The sequence below is a fragment of the Epinephelus moara genome, chromosome 9, assembly GCF_006386435.1.
Source record: "Epinephelus moara isolate mb chromosome 9, YSFRI_EMoa_1.0, whole genome shotgun sequence".
NCBI lineage: Eukaryota > Metazoa > Chordata > Actinopteri > Perciformes > Serranidae > Epinephelus > Epinephelus moara.
This window is the reverse complement of record NC_065514.1, coordinates 4,631,188-4,655,379: the sequence shown is the minus strand read 5'-3', so window position 1 is coordinate 4,655,379 and position 24,192 is coordinate 4,631,188. Positions and strand designations below refer to the sequence as shown.

At 40.7% G+C, this 24,192-nt stretch overlaps 2 protein-coding genes across 2 annotated transcripts in view; one reads left to right on the top strand and one right to left on the bottom strand.

Annotated features, from left to right (window-relative positions):
- Positions 1 to 2,494: 2,494 nt before the first annotated feature.
- On the bottom strand, positions 2,495 to 8,371 carry LOC126395869 (EKC/KEOPS complex subunit LAGE3). The gene is made up of 3 exons (XM_050053624.1): positions 8,270 to 8,371; positions 4,381 to 4,509; positions 2,495 to 4,293 (listed from the first exon to the last, which is right to left on the bottom strand). The coding sequence occupies exons 1-3, from the start codon at positions 8,317 to 8,319 to the stop codon at positions 4,179 to 4,181; spliced, it is 294 nt and encodes a 97-aa protein (XP_049909581.1). The 5' UTR covers positions 8,320 to 8,371; the 3' UTR covers positions 2,495 to 4,178.
- A 2,319-nt stretch (positions 8,372 to 10,690) lies between these two features.
- Positions 10,691 to 24,192, top strand: part of LOC126395400 (cGMP-dependent protein kinase 1-like) — a 30,142-nt gene continuing 16,640 nt past the window's right edge. Inside the window, exons 1-6 of the mRNA XM_050052841.1 lie at positions 10,691 to 10,830; positions 14,692 to 14,926; positions 16,945 to 17,080; positions 17,174 to 17,240; positions 17,320 to 17,419; positions 21,918 to 22,031. Coding sequence (XP_049908798.1) covers positions 14,701 to 14,926; positions 16,945 to 17,080; positions 17,174 to 17,240; positions 17,320 to 17,419; positions 21,918 to 22,031 — 643 coding nt within the window. The 5' untranslated portion in view covers positions 10,691 to 10,830; positions 14,692 to 14,700. The remainder of the gene's footprint in view (positions 10,831 to 14,691; positions 14,927 to 16,944; positions 17,081 to 17,173; positions 17,241 to 17,319; positions 17,420 to 21,917; positions 22,032 to 24,192) is intronic.

Here is a 24,192-nt window from a genome sequence, read left to right as displayed (position 1 = left end):
AAAATTTTAATGTCAAATCAACACCAGTGCACTGAAAGAGTAAACTTTGTAGAGAATTTAATTATTGTAAATTATTCCAAAGGATCTTTTACTTGATTATGTTCTGTAAAAAAAACATTTTATATATTGGACAACACATACACTGATACCAATGTATCTGTGAAAGGACAATACTGACTGATAAATTCGGCAAACTGATATATCGGGTGGACATTAACAGATGCCCCTAAATCCTACACAATGGACCTCTGAGTATCGTCATAGAATCTTATTCTTCTTAATTAAAGGGGACAAGTGCACACCAACAGAAGTATGATATGCCATATTTATTCCATGTAATTCCACCTTAAATATGCACCCTCCTTCTTTAGTTTAGCCTCAGACGAGTTAACCAGACAAGAGACGAAACCCAGACAATTAAACTAAAATAACAAACGATGATTTAAGTCTATGGACACCACGGCGGATGCAACAAACATTATTAATCCACATAAATTGGATTACACAACACTGCTTATGGAATTAACAGTAGAATAAAACATCAACAAGGCAACAACACAGATGCAGCAACAACAAGATAAACACACACATATATCAGCAAACAGGGTTGAAGCAATGTGTCGTTTTAAGGTATACCGTTGTATGAAAATGAACAGTTATCATACAGTGTACATTTGCTTATCTATGATAGAAAAACAGATTCAACTAGATGGAGAATCTCACCTTAATTTCAAATGTAACAAAATCAAATAAGCCACTAATCCCTGTAAAGGTGATTTTGACTGATATCAATAACAATAATTCTGTAAAACCGTGATACCGTGATATTTTCTGAGATGGTTATCATACCATGAAAATGTCATGTTACAACCCTATGACAGCAAACTGTCCTCACATGACCTGTAGCACATGCACACAATGCAACCTTGCCTGGAAACCACCACCAGTGAGTGTGTTACTGCGGGTACTCACCTGTCTGAATGCTTCTGTGAGCCATGTGCACCTCTGGGTCCTCAAGGAGCTGCTCCAGGTTCAACGTCTCTGGTCCCAGTGGTCCACTCAGCCTCTCTGTCCCAGTATAACCAGTCCACAAACAGCAGAGCATCCTCACACACCTTACTGGAGGCACAAGCTTCTCACCAAACACAAAAGTCACCTGAAGAATCCATGATCTCTTTAGCCACACCCAGAATGCACCTGTGGGGCGTCATTGGCGGGTGCGTTTGATTTGTATCACTGAGCGTGCCAGCCGGGTGGTGCACCTTGTGAATCAGGATTTTGGGACTGTTGCTTTTTTTTTTTTAACCCAACCGAGCAACCTGTAGTTACTGCTCGAGTCACAGCTTCCTCTCATGCTGAACTCGTTCTTAGAGCGGAAGCGCATAGGGAAAGTTTACATTTTAAGATTTTCATGCACGTAGCCGAGCACACGCACGTGCCAGGCTCAAACCTGTGGTCATTACAGAACAGCACAGATGTGGTGGTAAATTCGTCTTGCATATAATCCACCTGATGTGTCCTCTTTGCCATTAACCGTCAGCTTTTTCACCTCTCCTATATGAATCTCTGCCACTGACTCTGCCTGTTGTACAAGCAGAAGTTGATAAGATTTCAGAGGGGGTCTGGTTTTTGCACAGAGCTGCTCCTGCTGCTCATCATCGTCTATTATGAGCCGTAAAACACGGATTCAGTCTGAATCACATAGCAAACACATTTTTCCTCTTCAGTAAAAAACATTCATTATGTTTCTATAGCAGATCTTGACATGTACATGAAGAGCATCATGTATCATTGTGAAGAATAAAATATCTGATTACACTCCTTTATTATTATTATTAAATCACACACATCCACACATGTAGAAATATGAGTTTCTGTATTCATTCCAAAGATTAAACTGTTCAAATGAAAGAATACGATCTGTGTTTCAACCCTCTGAAGAAATCATTCTATTACCATCTGCATTAAGTAAATCACTGCAATCCTTTCAGAGTAACTCGATGCTTTTATTGTGAAAATGGAGTGAACAATGTTTCCAGGAGAGAAAGACATTTGATCTGTGTGTGTCATCTGAGGAGAAGTTTTTATTATAACTCTGCCAGTCTTTGTGGAGCTTCATTTCCTCTTCACTGATATCCTGTCAGAGACAAACCTCACACTGTCTACCACATACACTCTGATTAACCTGTTACTACATGGCTGACAGACAGGTGTGATGACTTAAACACAGACTTCATGTTTCTGTTTCACCTCTGCTGGGAGAGAAGTCACTTTTAGTTTCTGTGTAGCTCTGAAACAAACAGAAAAAGGTGTGTGATTCTTATCTCTTATCTTCCAGCTCCCTCTGCTGGTCTGACCATGGGAGTGTCATCATAAACCATACAGCACTGGACACACTGAAATGTTGATCTGATGAAGGCGCCTGATGAAAAGTCAGAGGTACATTAAACGATTCATCCTGAGGGGAACATGAATAATGAACCACATCATCACAAACAGTTGATGACATATTTTAATTTGAACCAAAGTGAGTCAACAGAGGCACAACGTTAACATGACTTTACACAGGGAGCAGCTCGATGTGGACGATGACTTCAGGTGACTTTAAAGCAACTTAACACCCTGTAGGTGATGCAAGAAAAGCTCAATTTCAAACGTTACTTTATAGGGAATCAAACTGAGGAAAATGTCCATCCCAGGGACCAAGAAGACGTCTTCAAACTAGGGATGTCCCGACTGAGTTTTAAGTCATTAAATATTAAGTATCTGCCAATATTTTCCTAGATATGGATAATAAAGCCAATGTATGTCTGACAGTAAAAGAGCCCTGCAAAGCATTAAGAAAAGCAAATCCCTGCATACAAGCTGTTCCTCAATACTTTTTATATGTATTTATTTTTCTACAAAATAAAGTATAAAAAAAACACTCTCTTAAATCAGTTTTTGGCCTTGTTGCTGTCTTGAGGGAACTTCTGTCCCTTTAAAGGTCCAGCGTGCAGGATTTAGGGGGATATATTGGCAGAAAGTGAGTATAATATTCTAAGTATGGTTTCTTTTGTGTATAATCACCTGAAAATAAGAATTGTATTGTTTTCATTACCTTAGAATGAGCTGTTAATATCTACATAGGGAGTAGGTCCTTGTCTATGGAGACCGCCATGTTGCACCATGTTTCTACTAAATCTTACACACTGGACCTTCTCTGAGTTTGTTGCTTCAGTGCACCCTTGTCTGAGTTACCTCAATGAACTGTGAGTGTTTACTTAAATCGTCTGTGCAACGCTGGCACGGATCAGGCTACATTAATATATTCCTTTTATTGGCTTTTTGCTTGAAGGGCTTTTAGTCACACTTGCAGTGGTTTGGCGAGTGTGGTTGTCTTCAGCTCTGCACCACTGTCTGCCTCTCTGAGCGGAGCAGTGAAACACGATACGCCAAAGATGGCAGCAACTCTCACACTGAACTGAAATGAAAGTGCTCACAACTTTTTAAAAAATTACATAAATATCAGCATACTGCATTTGGATGTCATTTTTGGCATGCGGTGTTCTACAGTGGGCGGGGCTTTCTTTGTACATCCATGTGGGAGTGGAGTTCAGGAGAGTTGAAGACGGCCGCACTGTGCGTTGCTGTGCATGATGAAGGATCGGAGGCTCTGTAGACTCAATAAAGCTGATTCCAACCAGATAAAAAAAAATGCCTTGATTGACCCCCAAACCAATCTTTTGAGATCGCTACTACATCCCAACTGCAAATGACTTCTTTTGTCCAATATCTTATTTGTACTGACATTTAAAAAACTCATATTTGAAAAGTTGGCACCAGAAACTATTTCCAGTTTTTGTTTGAAAATAGTGTCCGATTAGTTTCCTGTCATCAACTGGTGGATTAATCAACTTCTTGTCTCAGCTCCAGTGGAGCCGATATTCCCCTGATCTGATCTATCATATAGCAGCAGACTTTATTTACTACAAAGGAAGTTTGAATAAAAACCCAGCCACAGTCAAAAACATGGCCTCTTTGTTCCACTTAAACAAGCAAACAATCCCAAACAGTATCACCACACAGTCTGAGCTGCCAGCTGCTCAAACGTCCCATTACAATCCTCACAGTTTCACGACTGAATCCTCCAGAGGACGACGAGAGGGTGAAAATAGTCCTGAATCATGTGTCGGGCTTCACTGGGAAACAGGGGGACCGAACGCCTCCATGGTCTCCATGACGAGCGACAGGTGATCCAGAAACGAGTTCACAGACACCCTGAGGATCCGAGCTTCGTCTGCGCTCCACCTCCTGAAATAAACACACGAAGAGGAAGTTAAATCACAGACCTGTGAGTGTCAGATTAAAGCCTGAAGAGGTCTGACAGTGTTTCCTCACACAGACAGCGTGCTGCCCGTCACCGTGAGCTGCTTGCTGATGCCGCCTTTCCTCGGTTCGCGGTCCGGGGACAGAGAGCGCAGAGCAATGACGGCTTCACGAGAAGACGGGAAGGGGACGTCCAGAGAGCTGCAGGAGGGTCAAGGAAGACCAGAGGAGCTCAGAGTCTCAAACCCCCCACCCCAGAGACAGACACAAAATCATCTTGCACACAGCAAACATCTTCTGTGCTCCAATCCAAACTGTCTGTGCCAAAGCTCACTTTTATTTCTGTATCAAGGTCATAACAGTTCTGAACTTTAACAGCTTTTATTTTACTTTAGTTTTGAGTGTTTTCAGAGTGTGTTCGCTAGTTTCAGTTTACTTTCAGTTTTTCAGGAAGGTTTAGTTTTAGTTTAAATATAACTAGTTTTAATCTGTTTTGTCAAAGCCAGGTTAAACACACCAAACCGATATCAAACAACTAGTGAGGACTGAGGCCGACTGTTGCGTCACCTCATGTTGCCTGTGTCTTAGCCAAAAAGTTGCACTTAAACACACCGCAAAGACTACAGCCAACGACCAACTAGCACGTACGTTCTGCGCCTGCTTGAGAGGAAATAACTCTCAAATCATCATTCAAAAACGGAAACTGGACGACTGACAGGACGCTAGTTAGCCAGTTAGCACATTAAGAACACAACCCAGTGTTGAAAGAACAGAGGATATTTACTGTGCACCAGTGAGCAGTTTTTACGATATTACGAAATATCTCTGCTAAAGAGCTCACAGGCTAAAAAAAACCTCATGTATCAAGTTTGTTTCGTTCTCACGCCCTGCTGATTTCAGCTGTTTGTTTACTTTCCTCACTTCTGTTTCTCTTCTCGTGCGCTGAGCTGAACTGCCAATCAGAGTGATTTCATTCACAGACAGGTTCCGCCATTTCAGACACTGATTCAACTCACTGAACCGGCCACAAAAAGCCAACAAGGGCCCGACGGTGCGGGACACACAACGTTCCTATACATTATCATGGACAAAATTTCAATACTTCAAAATGATTTTTCAAAGACCCAGAATATTTCTTTTGCTTGACACACTTTCAAACGTATCAGATTCAAACTCTATTAAATTATAATTTCAGTCAGCTGCCATATATGTAGGGAGAGACGGAACGCTGGGAGAAAATGAAGACGGACGTGTTGGTAAACAAAACACTGTCACACACTGACGTGTATCAGAGCTACGTTACATCATCAGCTACAGAAAATAAATTTCATTACACACAACAAAATTCCATGACCTCTCCAAACCTGTCAATGATTTTTTCCTAATTTCATGACTTTTCCAAGCCTGAAAATGTGACAAGGTACTTCCAGGACTCCTCCAGGTTTTCCATGACTGTGGGAAACCTGAACACCATGCAAAACCTAGGGCGACATGCACTTGTTTCAGCTGCACTTCATTTGTAAAGTAGGTAGTGACTTAAGTTATCAAATAATTGTAGTGGAGTAAAAAGAACAATGTTTCCCTCTGAGGTGTAAGAGAGTAGAAGAAGAAAGAAGCACTTGTACTTGAGTACAGTACTTGAGTAAGTGTACTTAGTTACATTCCACTACTGATTGATTTTGGACAGTAGAGTCAACATATGCAAACACACACAGCCTACACTGTAAAACAGAAACGACAAATCAATGACTTGGTTTAATAGTGTCAATTAATGTCCTTTTTCTGTCTGACCTATTTCATCCAGATGGATTTAATACTGACTGTAAGCCTTCCAGCTGATAATCAGCAGCACCCTGATGGTTGTCGTCAGTGGCCTCAGAGTTGTTTCATTATTCGCCTTTAATGAAGGGATCATATATCCTGTCTGACCTGAGAACGCCGCAGGATCATCCAGGAATAAGTGTGAAGAGGTGGTGGAAAATGGATGTTTTTTTTATGAGGCAGCTCCAGGATAAGCCATTAGATGACATCATTGCTACGGTGTGTCTGTGCTGCTCATCTTTAGAGAGAGGCTTGTTTAAATTAGACTTTACTTTAAATTAAAGGGCGCTGCTCTCCGATAATGACCTGATCTTAAAAGCTAAGAATCATTTCTACAAGCGCTCTTTAATTTTTACACACGTTTCCCAAAGCAGGACTTAAGGGAGAGTTCCATTGCGCCATTAAGAGAATAAAGTCTGCTGCCTGTGGAGCTGAACATGATGCTGAGTACATTTTAAAGAAATCTAACATATTTATTAGTCCATGCTGTGTATTAAAAACACAGGATTTAGGGGGATATATTGACAGAAATAGAATATAATATAATAAGTATGTTTTCTTTAGTGTATAATCACCTAAAAAAATAAAAACTATTTTGTTTTCGTTACCTTATAATGAGCTCTTAATGTCTACACAGGGAGCAGGTCCTCATTTACGAAGATCACCATGTTGCACCGCCATGTTTCTGCCAATATGCCCCCCTAAGTCCTTCACACTGGACCTTAAAATTTAACAAACCTGCAGCTCATCTTTTGTGGATGTCATTCTGTCACCTTTGTATCAGACCTGCTGGATAGCGTGACAAACAACATACATACCATAAATAAAAATAAAGGATAAATATCTGGGGGAAGTTTCATTTCAGCCAGAGGTGATGCTGATATTAAACGAAAAGAAGAGGAGGAGGATATTTATGACAGAAACTGGCAGATCCAGCGCTCAAATCAATAGTGAAGGACAGAAATCCTCAGTGTTGGAGGAAGTATTCAGATCCTGCACCTACGTAAAAGTACTAATACCACACAGTGTAAATAACCTGTCACAATTAAAAGTCCTGCATTGAAATTGTATGTAAAATCAAAATAGTTGCCAGTTCATTTTCTCTCAGTTAGTTACTTGATTAATTGACTTGTCGATTCAGCTTTACTTGTACTAACTGTTTAGTAGTAGTTTATGACAAAACATTATATTTTATAAACTCTTAAAGCTCTTAATTTGTTAATTTGTGGTCTTTATCAAGATAGTTTGTAAAGGTGTGGTGGTTTCTCCTCATTTTGAGATGTTTTGTCTTTTTGTTATTAATTTAATTACATTTTTTGTACTTCCATTGCATTTGATTTGTTTCTTTTCTTTTCCTCTTATTTTGTTCTGCACACTTGAGACCAGAAGATGATTGTTATGTAACAGTGTCTTATATCCCATGTGAGATAGGCCAGAAATAGCAGGACACATACCATAAAACTTACATAAATGAATGAATGCAATGGGACTAGTTACTAAAGCAATCTGATAAATACAGTGGAATAGAAGTGTAAGGTGGCAGGAAAAGAAATGATTCAAGTAAAGTACAACTACCTTAAATTTGTACCTAAGTACATGTATTTAACTAGCAAATGTACTCAGTTACCTTCCACCACTGGTAATCCATAAAAGTGTACTATTAAAAGTTTATGTGTGTTTGACATGTGTAAAAGAAGTTATTAATAATATATATTCACACTATTTGATAGACCTGCAACTACTCATTTAAATCTCTTATTATTTTACTTCTTTAATTTATATTATAAATTATTTATATTGTAAAGTGTTATTGTTGCATGAGTCAGGCCAGTTTTAAGTGAAATATAATAACCCTAATGACCTCATTAAGTTTCAGCAGACAGGAACAAACTTGTTCAGACAGCTGGGGTCAAAACATGGACCAAGAACTAAATACTATTCACTCTAAAACAACATCCAACCAGTTCCTCTGCAGCAGCCGCTCAGTGAAACCACAGCTGAAGAAGCCATAGAAACATGTAGCATTAGGCTAATGGCTAACAGCTACCGCGGTGTTTTATCGTTAATAAACGTCAGAACAGGACTTTATAACACGAACATGACGAACAGATAAATATCCGGAGCTCGTATTAAAGGATACAATCCCAGTTTTCCTGTTTCATGCTTTCTGTCACCGTCTGTCGCCGCCATCGTGCTTGTTGTGGTGAGGTTTGTGAAGCTTCCGGTGAAGGAGAAGCACTTCCGGTTCGAAATTAAAAGCGGTGCGGGTGCGCTGCTGCTGCCACCCAGCGGCGGAAGGCAGAACTACAACTATAGACTACAACTGTCTCACTGTAAAACTGATATCGATACATGTAAATAAATAACATAAGATATAATTAGGACAATAAAGACTACCATAGACACACAGTATTGAGGGGTTGGCTTTTATTTTTTTCTTATATTCCTGGCACAATTATTATTATTATTACTTTTTTTAACAAGCCAAGGCACTGTTGATTGGGAAGTACTTATTTGAGGACATTGGGACTTTATTATTGTATCATCACAGGCCAATTAGGTGTGACAGACTGTTCCCACAGACAGAAAAGACACCTTTTTATGGCTCAATGAAAATCCATGCAGAGTAATAAAACAAACAAATTATAAGGCTTTTAGAAATGTTGCATTATGTGCATTTTTGCTTTTGCCCTGTCATGTCCACGTATTGCCATGAACATGTTCAAGTCTAAACACTTTTAGACTTGAACAGCGACCTCTAACCCACAGAGTTGCAAAACACTGAACAAAAGTTGCATTGTCATAATTTTATTTTTGCACAGCCAACAACAGTTTTATACTTTATTATACACTTGTAACTATTAAAAATAAACCCATCATCCACATATGAGGACCTCATGTTAAAGTTTTGCTTTTTAAAGAAAATCATTTGTTTCTTCTATATTTATCAGGTCCTAGGAATTTCAAATAGCTAGGAGAAATTAAAAATGCATACCAAACAAAAGCTCAGGTCTCAGGAGTTCAAGATAAGATCAGTGGTGGAAATAGTATTTAGACAGTTTACTTAAGGAAAAGTAGCGTTTCCAAAATTTGGAAATACTCTGTTTCAAGTAAAAATATAATATTAAAAAAATAATAATATTGTGAGCATTGTGAGTGTCAAAGTAAAAGTCTTAACTACGCAACATGTAGGCCTGTGTATGTAACATTTTAAAATTGCAGCTAGCTGTGTGTGAGATAATTTGACTCACTGTATATTCTGTTGGGTGGTTTAATTTACTGCATAATAATGCATTTTATTTCATAATGCTTGTTGTTTTTTCTTTTGTTGTTGTTTTTTTAATTTGTTAATTAAATTTTCCACAAAGTAACTACTACAGTTAGACAAATGTAATGGAGTATAAAGTGTAAAGTGCATACAGTTATGTAAACCACAATCAGAGAGAAATATATATATATATAATTATAAAATATATTTGTCAAGTGTGTGAAGTGTTTAAAAAATATCTAAAATATAAAATAAAAATATATGTATTATGCGACAGTTTCATTACCATGTATAAAACTAGTTTTAGAAATATAAAAGAAGCATTAGGTTACGATGTACACTACAATATATACAAATATAGAAATAAGAATAAGAAATTTATACAATATGTGCATCAAATGTCAAGTATACATTCAGCAGTGGTGTTGGTAAGAATTAATTAGAATACTGAAAAATAGTGTACAGGTCCTCAATCAAATAATTTTATTTATTAATTTATTTACATTTACTTGAGTGAATGCACTTACCACCACTGGATGAGATAAATGTAATGATTCATCTCTATGAATTCACATTTCATGTACATATTACTTGCACAATATTTATTTTTAACTTCTCCTCTTGCACATTGTTCATGTCAGTAAATTAAAGTTAATATATGGTTTAATTTAAACCTTAAATCCTCTGTTTATACGGTTTAACATCATCTATTTTACTGCATATTCTGTTGTTATTATAATATACATTATCTTTATATAGTACAAATAATTTTTTATTTTTAATATAGGCCCTATTTATGACCCACTGGGTTTTGTTGTATTGTGATGTTTGTCACTTCACATTTCATTGTACATCCTGTTGTGGGACAAATAAAAATGCTTAAATCACATCATTAAACAAAGATTGTACACGTTAATAAGTTAAGGATATTATTTTGGGAAACATGTTTGGCATTGACATGATGCCTGGACTTAAATACATAAATAAATCGGTTATTATTTTTATTATTATTAATTATTTTTATTAATAATAAGAAGAAGAATAAGAATTGAGAATAACAAAGGACTACAACACTCTCAGAGTCTTCTTCATATTTTGATCACAGTTTCCAGACCTTCAAAATAAATCCACGCTATGACTTTTATTTTGAAGGAGTGCTGTCAAACTCATCTGTGCGCGGCTGCGCGTCTCTTCATCCCCTGAAGCTCCCACTCTGCTTCACCCTGCTGTTGATGATGTTTGTCTCAGGACCCGCAGCGTCACCTGCGCGCCTTTATGTGTGAACAGCTCCAATAATAACTGAGTCATTTATTGATTTCAAATTAAGAGTCAGACCGCATCAGATCCTGAGAGGGACCGAGGAGCGGCTCTCCTGCTCCGGCTGGACTCTCTGATCAGCTGCGTCTCAACGATCCGGACTTCTCTCTGAATAAGTGAGTACGGGATGAATTAATGGGGCAGAGCCTCAGAGCACACACTGAAAACTAAAGTTTATTATAGACTGCACATGGAGTGTCAATAGAATATTTACTGAGGCAAGTGAACAACTTTACGGACACTTCAAGTATTGTGACTGAATGACTGGAGGGTGAAACAGGTATTATTTATTTTAACATTATGATAAATGTGCCCTGTTTGAATATGGGGTATTTATTAATAATAGTATTATTGTTGCAGCTTAAAACTGTGAAAGAATACTCTTCATAAAAGTAAAATCCGGCATTCAAAATCTTACTTACTTAAAAATCTGCAAGTACTGGCAGCTAATTGTACCTCAAGTATTAAATGTGAAAGTGCTCATATCACTCATATCACACACATATCATGTGTGTATGTGCCGTTAATGTCATTAATGAATTAATTTCATATATTATTGGGTAGTTTAAAGTAAAAGTAATCACAGCAGTCAGATGAATGTAGTGCAGTGGAGAGTAGGGGAGACTGGGTCTGGTTGTAACACTTTTTGTCTCAGCACCTTTAACTTGCTAAATTTTTGTGTTAGAGCTCTCACCCAGCCACCCTACAGAGGAAACTCATTTTGGCTGCTTGTATCCGCGACTTCATCTTTCGGTCACTACCCAGAGCTCATGACCGTTGGTGAGGGCTGGGACGTAGATGGACCAGTAAAGAATAGCCCCCCTCCAAGAATCACAACCTTGGTGTGGCAGAGGGGTGTGCATGTCTACGTAATCATTGTCTGGGGCTAATAGCTCCTGATAGGGTCTCCCAAAGCAAAGTGGTCCCTGGGGGAGGGGCCAGACTAAGGAAGCATTCACACTGGTGCTATTTGGTCTGCTTTAAACAAACCCAGGTCCGCTTCCACGGATAGTTCAGTTAGTTTGGAGTGGTGTGAAGGCCCACACAAACTCTGGTGCAGACCAAACAAGCGAACCCTGGTCCACTTGAAAACTGGGGGTCTCGGTTCACTTGCAAGTGAACCCTGGTGCGGTTCGCTTACAGTGGGAAATGCAAACGGACTATCCAGCGAACCAAAGAGAGGAAGTGAACCAAAGAGAGGAAGTGATGTAGAACACATTGCATTTTGGTGTTTGGTGTTTTTGTGATGACCAAGCCGGCTGAAGGGGATGGATTTCCGTTTTCTGTCCTGGCCAATCGATGAGCCGGGTTTTCTTCTTCCTCGTGTTTTTTTTCTTCCTGGTCAGTGGTCGTTTCAGGCAATACCGTCCCCAAACGAGCAGCTGTTGTAACTGCATGACGTTGTCCAGGCAGTTTGGTCCGCTTTAAAAAGCACAGTGTGAAAGTGAACCGAACCAAATGAAGGTGTGAAATTTTTCAGCATTACCTGCCTAAACGAAACAAGTCCCCCGGACTATCCTGGTGTGAATGCGTCCTTAGAGCCATTCAAGATGACCTCAATGAAACGGCACATTCAGGAAAAGAGTACCTCATCCAGTATCTGAAAACTAGCGAGTATCTAGTGGCCTGGCCAATAAAAACGCGTGGTTAGGTGTAGGAAAAAAGAACAGGGTTTGGCTTTAGAATCTTGCAGAACGCCTTCACCGCTCTCCTGGGCGAAAGTTGGTGTTTGTTGGACCCATCCACCACCACTCCCACCTACCATACTCAGACTTTTGCCGGCTTAACTTTCATTCTGACGCCGCAAGTCACTGCCCAAGTGCTGGATTTCGATGACTTCGGAGTGAGACCAGGTTGTTACGTTAGAGCTCTCAGATTTTGACACCAAGTACCCCTATCTATTGCATAAAATACACATTAAAAACAGTTATATACACTAATAACCAATTCCTACCAAGGTCTAACTGGCTAACCTGTCTCTGTCAGGTGTTGAGTACCTCATGTGGGCTGAGTCCAATATACAAGTCTGCTGCCTCAGTCAAGTATCCAGTCAAGTCTTCCTCTTGCTCTGCACTGAAAACTTTCAGACTGCTGTGATCGCCCACATAGAGCAGCTGTGCTCATCCTCTTCCTTTGAGGTTTAGGTAACTTTGAATGTCACATTGCAGATGGAGTATTCATTGGAGACAGACCTTCCTGTCTCTCACTACTTCACCTCATCTGATGCAGAGTACGTGTGCAACCACACCCCTGTCAGTTCTCTCACTGACTCTCCTGGCATGCTGAAAAAAAAAAAGATTTAGAAAATGTGTTTCGTTGTCATTGGGGTGAGTTTTAAAACCTTTTTAAAAAGGTGTTACAACCATACTGGCCCATCAGCCAGTGTTTAGCGAGCTGAAGCAGCATGATGGTTTGTAAAGAATGGAGATGAAAGCCTCTAATTTTACCCAAGAGACCACGCTCTAAATCTGATACAAGTTACATAATCCTAATTTATGTAAAATCACTGTCATAAAAATATAGACTCGGTCCAGAAATAGCTGTCAGACCTGTAAATCAGTGTTGTAGCAGTAAAATCTTCTTTATTGAGCCATGAAATTAGACATGTAAGGTCAAGAAGTAAGTGGTCATACAAGAAACACATTACATGGCTCTTAGCTCATCCTTTCTTGGTGAAAGTGATGCTGTTACCAAAAGTTAATTTTGTTGACGAAAACTATGACAAAAATCTTTCGTCAACAACCTTTTTTCTGCGACGAAAATGAAACGTTGACAAGCTAAAAATAAATAAATTATGATAATAAAAATCTAAGAAATCTGTGCTTCATTTTCACTGATGTGACAAGACGAGATGAAGATGTTCATGATTGACTATCAGACAGTGACATAATTATCTGCAAATGCTGCATGATCGACAGGCTGGCAAACTCCAGTAAATAGTCTGCACCAGGACGTTTCCCTAGCCAGCAAAAACACTCACACCAGAGCAGCGTCAGCCGTTGGTGCAAGTTATGAGCTGCAATTCATCAGAACATAATCAGCCGTCTGTGGATGGTGGAGCTGCTGAAAGGATTTGTGGAGTTTGTTTGTTGCAGTGGTGGCTGTTAGCAGCTAGCTCCGTCTGTTAGCCGCTGAATGGCAGCAGAGCAAGCGGCCACTGGTTGGCGGACTTCACGTCTGATCCACACCGGACTCCATTCAGATCTGGACTGTCTCAGGAAGGTTTCTGGGTTTATGGCTCAGTTATCTGTGAGTGTAGCTGTGCTGTAAGTAAACAGTTTGAACTCAGATCAGTTTTCTCTGACAGAGATGAAAGTTTAGTTTGAATCACACACGAGTTCAGACTAACATGGATTAAGTGGATTAGTATAAAGATTTAATAATAAAAAATAAAAAAAATACATAGAAAACACATTAATTAAAAGTAATGGCTAAAATGTCATGAATTTCGTCGACTAAAACTTGTTGAATTTTTGTCGTCTAAAATGCTTTGAATTTTCGTAGACTAAAATGTTTTGAATTTTCGTCTATTAAAACATTTTGAGTTTTCGTCTTCTAAAATGTTTTGAATGTTCTTTGACTAAAACGTTTTGAGTTTTTATCGTCTAAATTGTCATGAATTTTCGCCGACTAAAACGTTTTGAATTTTCATCGTCTAAAACTAGACTAAAACTATGAAGGATAAAAATGACTGAAATGTGACTAAAACTAAGAGGCAATTTCATCTCAAGACTAAGACTAAATCTAAAATATCTGTCAAAATGAACACTGGCTGTTACAACCATCCCTGGTCTCCTCTAAAATATTTCTCCATAAGATGTAGTATAACATAGCATTAAATGAAAATACTCAAGTAAAGTACCTCAATTTTATCCATAAGTACAGCACTTGAGTAAATGTCCTTAGTAACTTTCCACTACAGTACAACATTCCCCAGCTGTAACCAGTGTACTCTCCCTCCTCTTCCTCCTGTGCAGAACTTGTACATGTATCTGTACATGGCTGTGTCTAAGAGTGCCGGCACCCTGCGGGACCTGCAGCTGGCTCTGCAGCTGAAGATCGAGGAGCTCCGTCAGAGAGACTCTCTGATCGATGAGCTGGAGCTGGAGCTGGACACAAAGGACGATCTGATCCGACAGCTGCAGATCGAGCTGGACAGACATCGCAGCGCCTCACAGCACGCAGCCAACACCGTGGACACAGGAAGCACAGGTTTGTTAACCTGTCAGATTAAGGTGGAATTACAGGTCCTATCATTCAAAGACAGGGCAGGATTAAACAAACACTGAGGTTATGTAAATCCCACATCAACAAAAACCTTACCTGACACCAAGTTAAGTGAGTTTTCATATTTCATTCATTCAGTTAAACATTCGTTTCACTATCCTCTAACCCTCTCCCAGGAACAGACTTTTTGGAGATGCTAAATCATTAATTATCCGCCCTAAAAATACTTCCTATAAATATCCACCAGGAGTGTATTATTATATATTCATGATGCACCCACACACTTGCATCCTGTTTTATTTTGTCCGTTTTATTCACAGGTTCTGCAGACGTGTTTTATTTCAACTGGATTTGCTTTAAAGTTGCAAAGATAAACACACTTGTATTTGAACCTAAACTGCTCCCTTGTTGTTACATTTTCAGACAGTAGCTAGAGGAACCTACAAAATATAAAAAATAACGAGTAATTTTACTTATTTGAAATGTGAAATGTGAAAAGTCTTTGGTGATTACGATTGGTCTGTACGATGTACGATCAATAATCCCAAAAAAGGCCAAATGTACGATAATTTGACGATTTCATGAATGTGTGGTTGTAATCAGTATGCCAGAGTTTTTTCTGTGAGCCCTGAAGGCATCTGTTCCCATGTGACATATTTCCAGCCAATCGCACTTTGCTTAGCGTGAGATACGGGTGACGTTTGTCTCTGAACAATGAGCACGATTGGCTGAATGGGCAGCTGTACCCGCCCCATGAGGCGCTAGGACCCGTCAGGAAGTTGAGTGAGAATGAGATTCAAAACAGAAGAAGAAGAAGAGGAAAAACAGAAGCAAGGAAAATGGGAAAAAAGTAAACCAAAAAAGTAAACACTAGACTGACTATATTTGCCTATAGCGCATCAGTAGGATTGTTATTTTGGTTATGACGGATGTACGATAATGTCCCTCAAAATACGATAATTTTGAGTCTCTGGTACGATAATCATACATTTCCCACCTGGCAAAGCTGCTTTCACCCAGTGCTGGCAGTGAGATGCTAAGCTAACCTCCCAGCATTCCCATTTACTGTTGGGGGCTGAAGCAAACCCTCAGTTGAACTATGGATAGAACTGCATGCGCGTCCACATGACCTCAACCAACCTCAATCATCACCAAAGGGTTTTTGTGCCAAAACCTAACCATGTTAACCACAGCATTGTTGAAACGTTACATTTTAACATGTTCACTACATAATAAGGTGCAAATGTAGCATACAACATTTTTTCTGGCTATAGGTTGAAAAACCGATACTGTAAATCATGCAACAAAGCTTCTTGGCCAGAGTCAAACTTCAAGACGTTGCAGTTAAATGATACGCACCCCCGACATGATGAAGGTCTTAATGTGGAGTCCGCTCCCACTTGTGTGGCATTGCACTCTTAACATCACACTCAACATCATTAGACGACGGACAGCTGAAAAAAGGATCAGATTTGATGCAGCAGAACCAGAAATATCACCTTTATTTTATTCCACACATTGCTCTTCCTCGTCCAAACCTGGTGCCTACATTACCCACAATGCAACTCAGCCTGCCTGCAGTTATGTGGTAGATTGTGTTTGGCTCGTAGCAGCTAATGTATGCTGCAGCAGAGACGAGCAGAGGGCGACAGAGGTCTCACGTCTTTTGTACTCCACACCTTCAGATTTACTTTTACTTTTCAAACTTGTCAACTGACGCTGACTCAAGTGACATCACTCGAGGACACTTATCAGACTCTCCACGACTCCCTCTGGAGACACTTAAGGCTTTATGCTGCTATGAAACTTTTAAAAGCTCCTTTAAAACACTTGCTGAGGGGAAAACTTTTCCAGGAAGTATTCCAGTTTCAGTAAACTGTAAACAGTAGGTCTCAGAGAGGGAAAGGAACGAGGGGTTAATGGGGACTGAGCAGCTCATGCATATGGATGAAATGACAGACCAGGTGCTGCTTGAATATCGTCTCTTTGTTTGTGTTTATCAGGAGCGCTGGTTCAGACTCCAGCAGCACCTGATGAGCCACAGCGCATAAAGAGACAGGCCATCTCTGCAGAGCCCACGGCGCTGGACCCCTCCCAGCTCACTGGCGTCACACTCAAAAGCTACTGCAAGAGCAAAGAGTGAGCACACACACACATACACAGATACACACACATATATAAACATGGACACACACACTGATGCACATGTACGACCTGTTTATGTATTTGCAGGTCCAGTGAGCTGATCCAAAGGGCTCTAATGGACAATGACTTCATGAAACATCTGGAGCACGGGCAGGTAACCACAGCTGCTTTTTAATATCATCTTCCTCATGTAGCATGATTTTAAAAACACATTTATTGGCTCGTGTGTGCAGATCCTAACCATCATGGACTGCATGCATCCCACCAGCCTGACCAAGGGCTGCTGTGTCATCCAGGAGGGAGACGACGGCTCCACAGTCTACGTTCTGGAGGGTAAGATCAGCGTCAGCGTCTCTGCACTCTGTTGGCAGAGTCAGGTTGAAACTGTGTATTTCAGGTGATATTATAATGATGATTTTCTGTATTTTATGATGAATCTTTTTGTCTAAATACCAGTTGCAGTTTCCCAGAGCCCAAAGTAACGTCTTGGAAAGTTTAGGTTCATCCAAAACACAATGAAATTCAAAGACATAAAACAGACAAAAGCTGCAAAACAAAATGCAAAAATTCGAAGCCTAAAGTCTGAAGGCTAAAATCAATAATAGTCTAGTAACTATGTGTTAAATAATAATTTGAAAGGAGCCCCTGTCAGTGATGAAATGATAGAGCAGGGGCGTAACTTAAGTGGGAGACACAGGGGACATGTTCCCTGAACTTTTTCACTTTTTTAAAGACCAAAGTCATATTAAAACAACATGTGAAACGGTACGCACCATAGGATCATACGGAAACAGCCCCATACAATTTACCCCACTAAACTATAACGGTAACCAGCTGCGTGTCATGCCGACGTTAAAGGACACTTTTTTTCGTTGCATTCTGACGCCACAAGTCACTGCCCAAGTGCGGCATTTCGACGACTTCAGAGTGAGACTGGGCTCGTCATAGAGTCTGATGGCGATGGAGACAAAGGATCTTTGTTTCAGCATTCAGTCCTGCAATGCAAGGAAAGAAGCCGATCACCATGGCTGCTTCTCTGTCTTGCCATGATCTTGTGGAGAAAACTATATCACAACATCCATTTACAAACTCTCAGCATACGAATGCATAAATGAAACTTGGATTATACTGCATGAGGTGTCTAAGTACTTCAGAAAAACATGCATTTTCACAAAGACATCGCTTTAAAACTGAACTGAAAGTGAAACTTGCCTGTGTTTTCGTCACAGCCAGACTCCAATTCAAAGCTTTATATTAGCAAACTTTTACTTTGAAGGCACGCTAAGCACTGTTGGGCGTCACTTCTGTTTACGTTCAACAGTGTTATCTAACACAACGGAGCTAGCTCGCCCCTCCTCCCTCCTTGTCCTCCGTGACTCTGTCATGAACGAGCGATAGCTGCTAGTTACCCTGGATTTACACACCTGTTCAAGGGAAAGTGCACCCAACATGAAAATTCAGCCATTATCTACTCACCCATATGCCGAGGGAGGCTCAGGTGAAGTTTTAGAGTCCTCACAACACTTGCAGAGATCCAAGGGGAGAGGAGGTAGCAACACAACTCCACCTAATGGAGGCTGACGGCGCCCCAGATTCAAACGTCCAAAAACACATAATTGAAACCACAAAATATCTCCATACTGCTCGTCCGTAGTGATCCAAGTGTCCTGAAGCCCCGACAAAAAAAGGTGTTTGAACTCTGTTTTTAGCCTCATTGTAGCCTGTAGCTCTAACTGCTCTCACACGTGTGCACACACGTGAGACATGGGCACCGCGTTCATGTGTGTGTGCTTGCTTTCGCCCAAATGTTTTTGTTGCCATTTGCGGAGCCTGGGCTGCCTACAGAGACCGGACTTTTTCACAGCATATTCAGAGGACATGTAGCTAGCGGATCGTGAGGAGATGTTTGCTGTATGTGACAAAAACTTTTCCAGCTTAGGAAGACTTAGAGAGCCTTTAAGTACATTGCTGATACATAGTTACTTAAATAAGACGTGTAGACTTGTAGTGAAGCATGGTGTCAGTACATTTACTTTGGTAAAGGATTTGAAGACTTCCTCCGACATTGCTTGTGCTAGCATGGTAACATTTCTTAAATCAAATATTTAACAAAGACACAAGGATGAATTTCACTGTGCCACCAAAGGACAAGTCACCAAAAGCATTACAGTTCATCCTCGGGACAACAAACAACCAAACATTACAATCTGTTATCTACTTATCAGTATGCTTGTATTGAAGGGACATAGAGACACACCAAAGCTGCCACTAAAGCAAGAAAAAACATCCTGCTCTGCTTAGCGAGACAAAAGTAATCCAAGGTGAGACATTGAACTGGGCTGATAAAGACAGACAGCCTATTTGTCTGAGCACAGGCAACACAAGATTACAAAATAGACGGCACCAGTCGGAGTAAACAGAGGCTCCATCAGAGACATTATGTGACACCAAGTACAATGTGGAGAAAATAGCAGGAGGAGACGCGTAATGTGCCGGTAGCTGAGGTGAGATCATGGTGAGGTCAGTGTCTGGTCGGTGTTTCGTGTGTTAAGTGATTAAACTGGCTGCTTGCACACATGCTGCATCAATACATGCAGAGAAACTTGTAGCTTCAGTCATATGTTCCTGACACCTTCACTTCACTCTTGTTCTTCCCTCTCAAGGACAGCCAGTCTTTCACACTGAGAGGCGTCTGCTGCTGCTGTGTTGTTGTGTTGCTCCTTCAGCTCTGTCGACATGAGAGCTGTTTAAATCTGATGAACCCACATTGTTCAGTTTAGTCTCTTTCAGCTCTTACCAGAAGCTTAATCCTCTTTTAAATTCAAGGCTTCCCTTGAAGTGGTTTAGTGAGGATGGATTTGTTCACATCATATTCTCTGCTCTCAGTCAATGCGGTTTCAGCCATTCGGGCTATAGTTCTATAGGGATGGCAATGTCTGTCGATCCGTCCACCACTTCGGACTGAAATATCGACAAGAATTGGATGGATTGCCATCTTTGTTTGTGAGAACTCTCCCGACTTTGTGTTTTTCATGAGGCACAGTGAGCACTTCATCATGTAACCGGTGTCTTTTCCGATTTTGGTATAAAAAGTGTGGCCAGATTTGGCGGGGATCGCTGGAAGCTGCCTCTTGTTCTGAGTTTTGCTCCTTCATTATTATGTCAAGGTTAAAATTTACTAGAGTAAAGAGAAGAAGTACAGTTTTTAAAAAAGAACATTAAGCACTCATTCCTTAAAAAAATGCTTTTTTACTCATCTGCACAGAAAACCTGCGTCTACAATTTGCCGAATCAGCTGAGTAAACAGCAACACACCAGGTGCATCTTACTTTGAAGGCCCAGACACACAAAACCAACATCAAACAACTAGAGACGATGAAGGCGGACAGTTGTGTCGCCTTGTGTCTGCTGTGTCTCGGCCAAAAAGATGCACATGAATACACCACAAAGACTACAACCAAAGGCCAAGTAGCACGTACGTTCTGCGCCTATGGGAGAGGAAATAACTCTCCATAGCAGCAGGTGGTGGTAGGCTGTATACATCAATCAATAAGGGAAACTGGAAGACCGACAGAACGGATTCAAGATGCTCGTAAGCCAGTTAGCACATTACCAACACAACCTGATGTTGACAGAACAAAGCATATTTAAGCACATCTCTCAAGTGTCTTCACAAACTCCAATTGATCCAGAGTTCAGTTCAACACATTTTCACTCCGACCTCATCACATATCGACGTTTTGGTCATGGACTTTTCACGTCCACATACAATGTGCAAGGTACCCTGGGTGCATTTGGTTGTTGACGTCCTGGGTCACCATGTCAGGTTCTCTTCTTTCAAGATACACTTCTGTTTTCAATTGAATTCAACATTTACATACAGTCTCTTTCAAAATAAAGACACTAAGTCAGTACAACAATGCAAATTGATGCTCCTTACTTTAACAGCAAACACATGGTTAGGTTTAGGCAACAAAAGGAAGTGGTTAGGTTTAGGAAAAAAGAACAGGGTTTGGCTTCAGAATCTAATGGGACGCGAACGCCGCTCTCTTGGGTGAAAGTCGGTGTTTGTTGGACCCATTCACCACCCCTCCTGCCCGACCTACTCAGACTTTCGCCACCTTGACTTTCGTCCTTGTCCCGCTGCGTTTCCATCTGACGCCACCAGGCACTGGTAACTTTAACGGCAACCGGCTGCGTATCATGCTGAAGTTAATGGACGGCTTTTTTTGTTGGTTTCTGATACCGCAAGACACTGCCCAAGCGCCGGATTTCAATGACTTGGGTCCAACAAACAATGACTTTCATCCGGGAGTCCCAAAAGAGTATAAAGCCAAACTGCTCTTTTTTCCTAAACCCAACTACGTGTGTTAGTTGTTGGAGGGGAAAAAAACAACAATTTATGTTGTTGTACTGACTTAGTGCTTTTATTTTGAAAGAGACTGTATGTAAATTTTAAATTTCCTGTGACAAAAGAAGTGTATTTTGAAAGAAGACAATGCATGCAACAGGCTGAACTTGACACGGCGTCTCAATACACCAATAACCAACACACCCAGGGTACCTTGGATGTTGTATCTTGATGTGGAAGGTCCATGACCAAACATCAATATGGCGCTCACCCACAGCGCCCGTTGCCCAATGGCCAACTGTTGGCTTGGTGTGTCCGGGCCCTTTAAGGGAATGGGAATCAATCTATGTTACAACCAAAACACACCAGTGCCCAGTTTGGAGTTGGACACACCCTACATGTACCTGCACTATGCACTTTAGACCATGAGCTATAGATGGTTTTAAATAAGGCCCTCTGTGTTTTGGTGTTTGTTCACAGAGGGAATGGTGGAGGTGTCTAAACAAGGGAAGAAGCTCTGCAACATTGGTCCAGGAAAAGTGTTTGGAGAGCTGGCCATCTTGTACAACTGCACTCGCACAGCAACTGTCACAGGTAAACACACGCCAACACACCCCAGCTGTCACCAACAAAAAACACATTACCTTTCCAGCAGTCTGGTGTTCAGAAATGGTAAAAATGGCTTTTGATTTTGTCCAATCAATGGCCCTGACTACACTGGTGAAGGCCACTACTGCACATCCATCAGTGGTGCTGGAAATGAAATAAACTCAGGCTGTGAGAATAAAGAACTTATTTCATCCAGTATCAAATGGAAACTGCGATGAAGGTCGACCACAAACATCACCCATGCAGAATCTTTTTCTCTCCTTTGATTAATAAACTCCAGTGTGTCTGAGAGTCTTCACATCTTTTAAAAGGCCAGTTCACCTGAAAACACACTCACAAAAAAGCCCACACATTCTTCTCACAGAGACATCAGTTTTTTTAAACGTGGTTTTTCCTCTGATGTGTCTGAATGTTTGACTGACTAGTATCTCAAGACCTGAGTACATCCAAGAGACACCATCAACATTGATCGACTAACATCAGTAAGAGTTTTTTAGTGAGTGTGAGATGGGTAAACTGAAATAAAAGCACACCAGAAGCTGCTCCTTGAAAATTTATTTAGACATAACATTTCGGGCTCCTGCCCTTCATCAGACATTGTCTATTGTCTGTCGTTCCTGCCCTTCATCAGACATTGTCTATTGTCTGTCGTTACGTCTAAATAAATTTTCAAGGAGCAGCTTCTGGTGTGCGGACTTTATCTTTTATTTCATACTTACCTTTTGGTCCAGCACCCAGCATTAAGTTTTTGGGATGTGCGTGCTACCTTTACCTGTTAGATGGGTAAACTGACCCTTTAAAGGCTAACCTGCAACATAAATTTCCATGTATGTGTAAAAAAAACTTTGAAGGCTCGGCTGCCTGAGCCTGAACCCGAGCCGGACCCAACCCGACCCGTGGGCAGGGTCAGGCCGTAATTTCCCGCCACTATCCTCGGGCTCGGACGGGTCAGGCTCCTCATAATAGACCTAGGCTATGGAACCAACTACTTATCACACCTGGGGCCCCCTTTACGGCGCCACTGGCCACGCACATGTGAGTTGTCCACGGTGACAATGTGTGTGTCGGCTCCGTCGAGTGTACCCAGGGCAGCACGATGCTGGCATATGACAGCAAAAAGACAGGGACCTCGACACTTATGCACATGACGAAGGCTTGCCATGGAAAGAAAGACGAGAATCAGCCTTCAATGTCCACGTTGGTATCCTTAAAAAAATGTCTTGGCCCGATTTTTTGGCCTGATCTAACCTCTAACTCCCATTTCACAGTCTCAATCTCATTATGGCCATCGCCATGTTTTTGTTTGTTTTCTAAGCTAGAAGTGACCATATTTGGGCAAGACGGTGGCTCTGACTGAGAAGCCAAGGACACTGTTGTCAGACAGGCTGTCACTCACAGAATTATTCGTAATTATTCGTAGCTCTAAATCTTAGTAAATTATAAATGGGTGAGTTTTATCAAAATTTGTGTGTACCAGGCTGTAAACATGTTTATTTATGTTGTAAAATTTGGCATTTTAACATGGATGTCTGTAGGGATTAACTCGCTCTTGGAGCCAGCCTCAAGTGGCCATTATAGGAACTGCAGTTTTTGGCACCTCCATGTTGGCTTCATTGTTTTAGCCCCAGAGATTGCCGCTTGATCAAAAGAAGCCTTAATAATCTACGCAGGGACATAGGAGACATTAGAGAGGACCTATTCTGCACATTTTCAGGTTCATACTTGGAATTTGGGTTTCTAATAGAAGATGCTTTTTTTCTTTATGACTGCTTCTAAGGCATAGACTGTATAAAATAATGAATATAGCTACTGTGATGTCACCCATTGGTTTGTGGACTCCTGTTTGAAACCGCATTTCATTTCCATCTTGTTTTTTTTGGAGCCAGAAGTGACCATATTTGGACGAGAGGGTGGAGCTGTGAAGGAGCGAGGGATGGATCTGACTCACAGACTGTTCATACTTGTATTTTGGGTTTCTACTAGAACATGTTTACATGTTTTAATGTTCAAAAACACTTAATTTTTTCTTCATACTGTCAGTGCTGGAACATCTATAACCAAATTCTACAGTGGGGCAAAAAAGTATTTAGTCAGCCACTGATTTTGCAAGTTCTCCTACTTAGAAAGATGAGAGAGGTCTGTAATT

What these genes read in the sequence shown, in the direction of transcription:
- LOC126395869 (XM_050053624.1), bottom strand. Translation starts at nt 8,319, where the DNA reads ATGGCGGCGACAGACGGTGACAGAAAGCATGAAACAGGAAAACTGGGA. An exon ending in GAAACAGGAAAACTGGGATT is followed by an intron (nt 4,510 to 8,269) that starts GTATCCTTTAAT and finishes ACCCTCCTGCAG; the next exon opens with CTCTCTGGACGTCCCCTTCC. An exon ending in ACGGGCAGCACGCTGTCTGT is followed by an intron (nt 4,294 to 4,380) that starts GTGAGGAAACAC and finishes TGTTTATTTCAG; the next exon opens with GAGGTGGAGCGCAGACGAAG.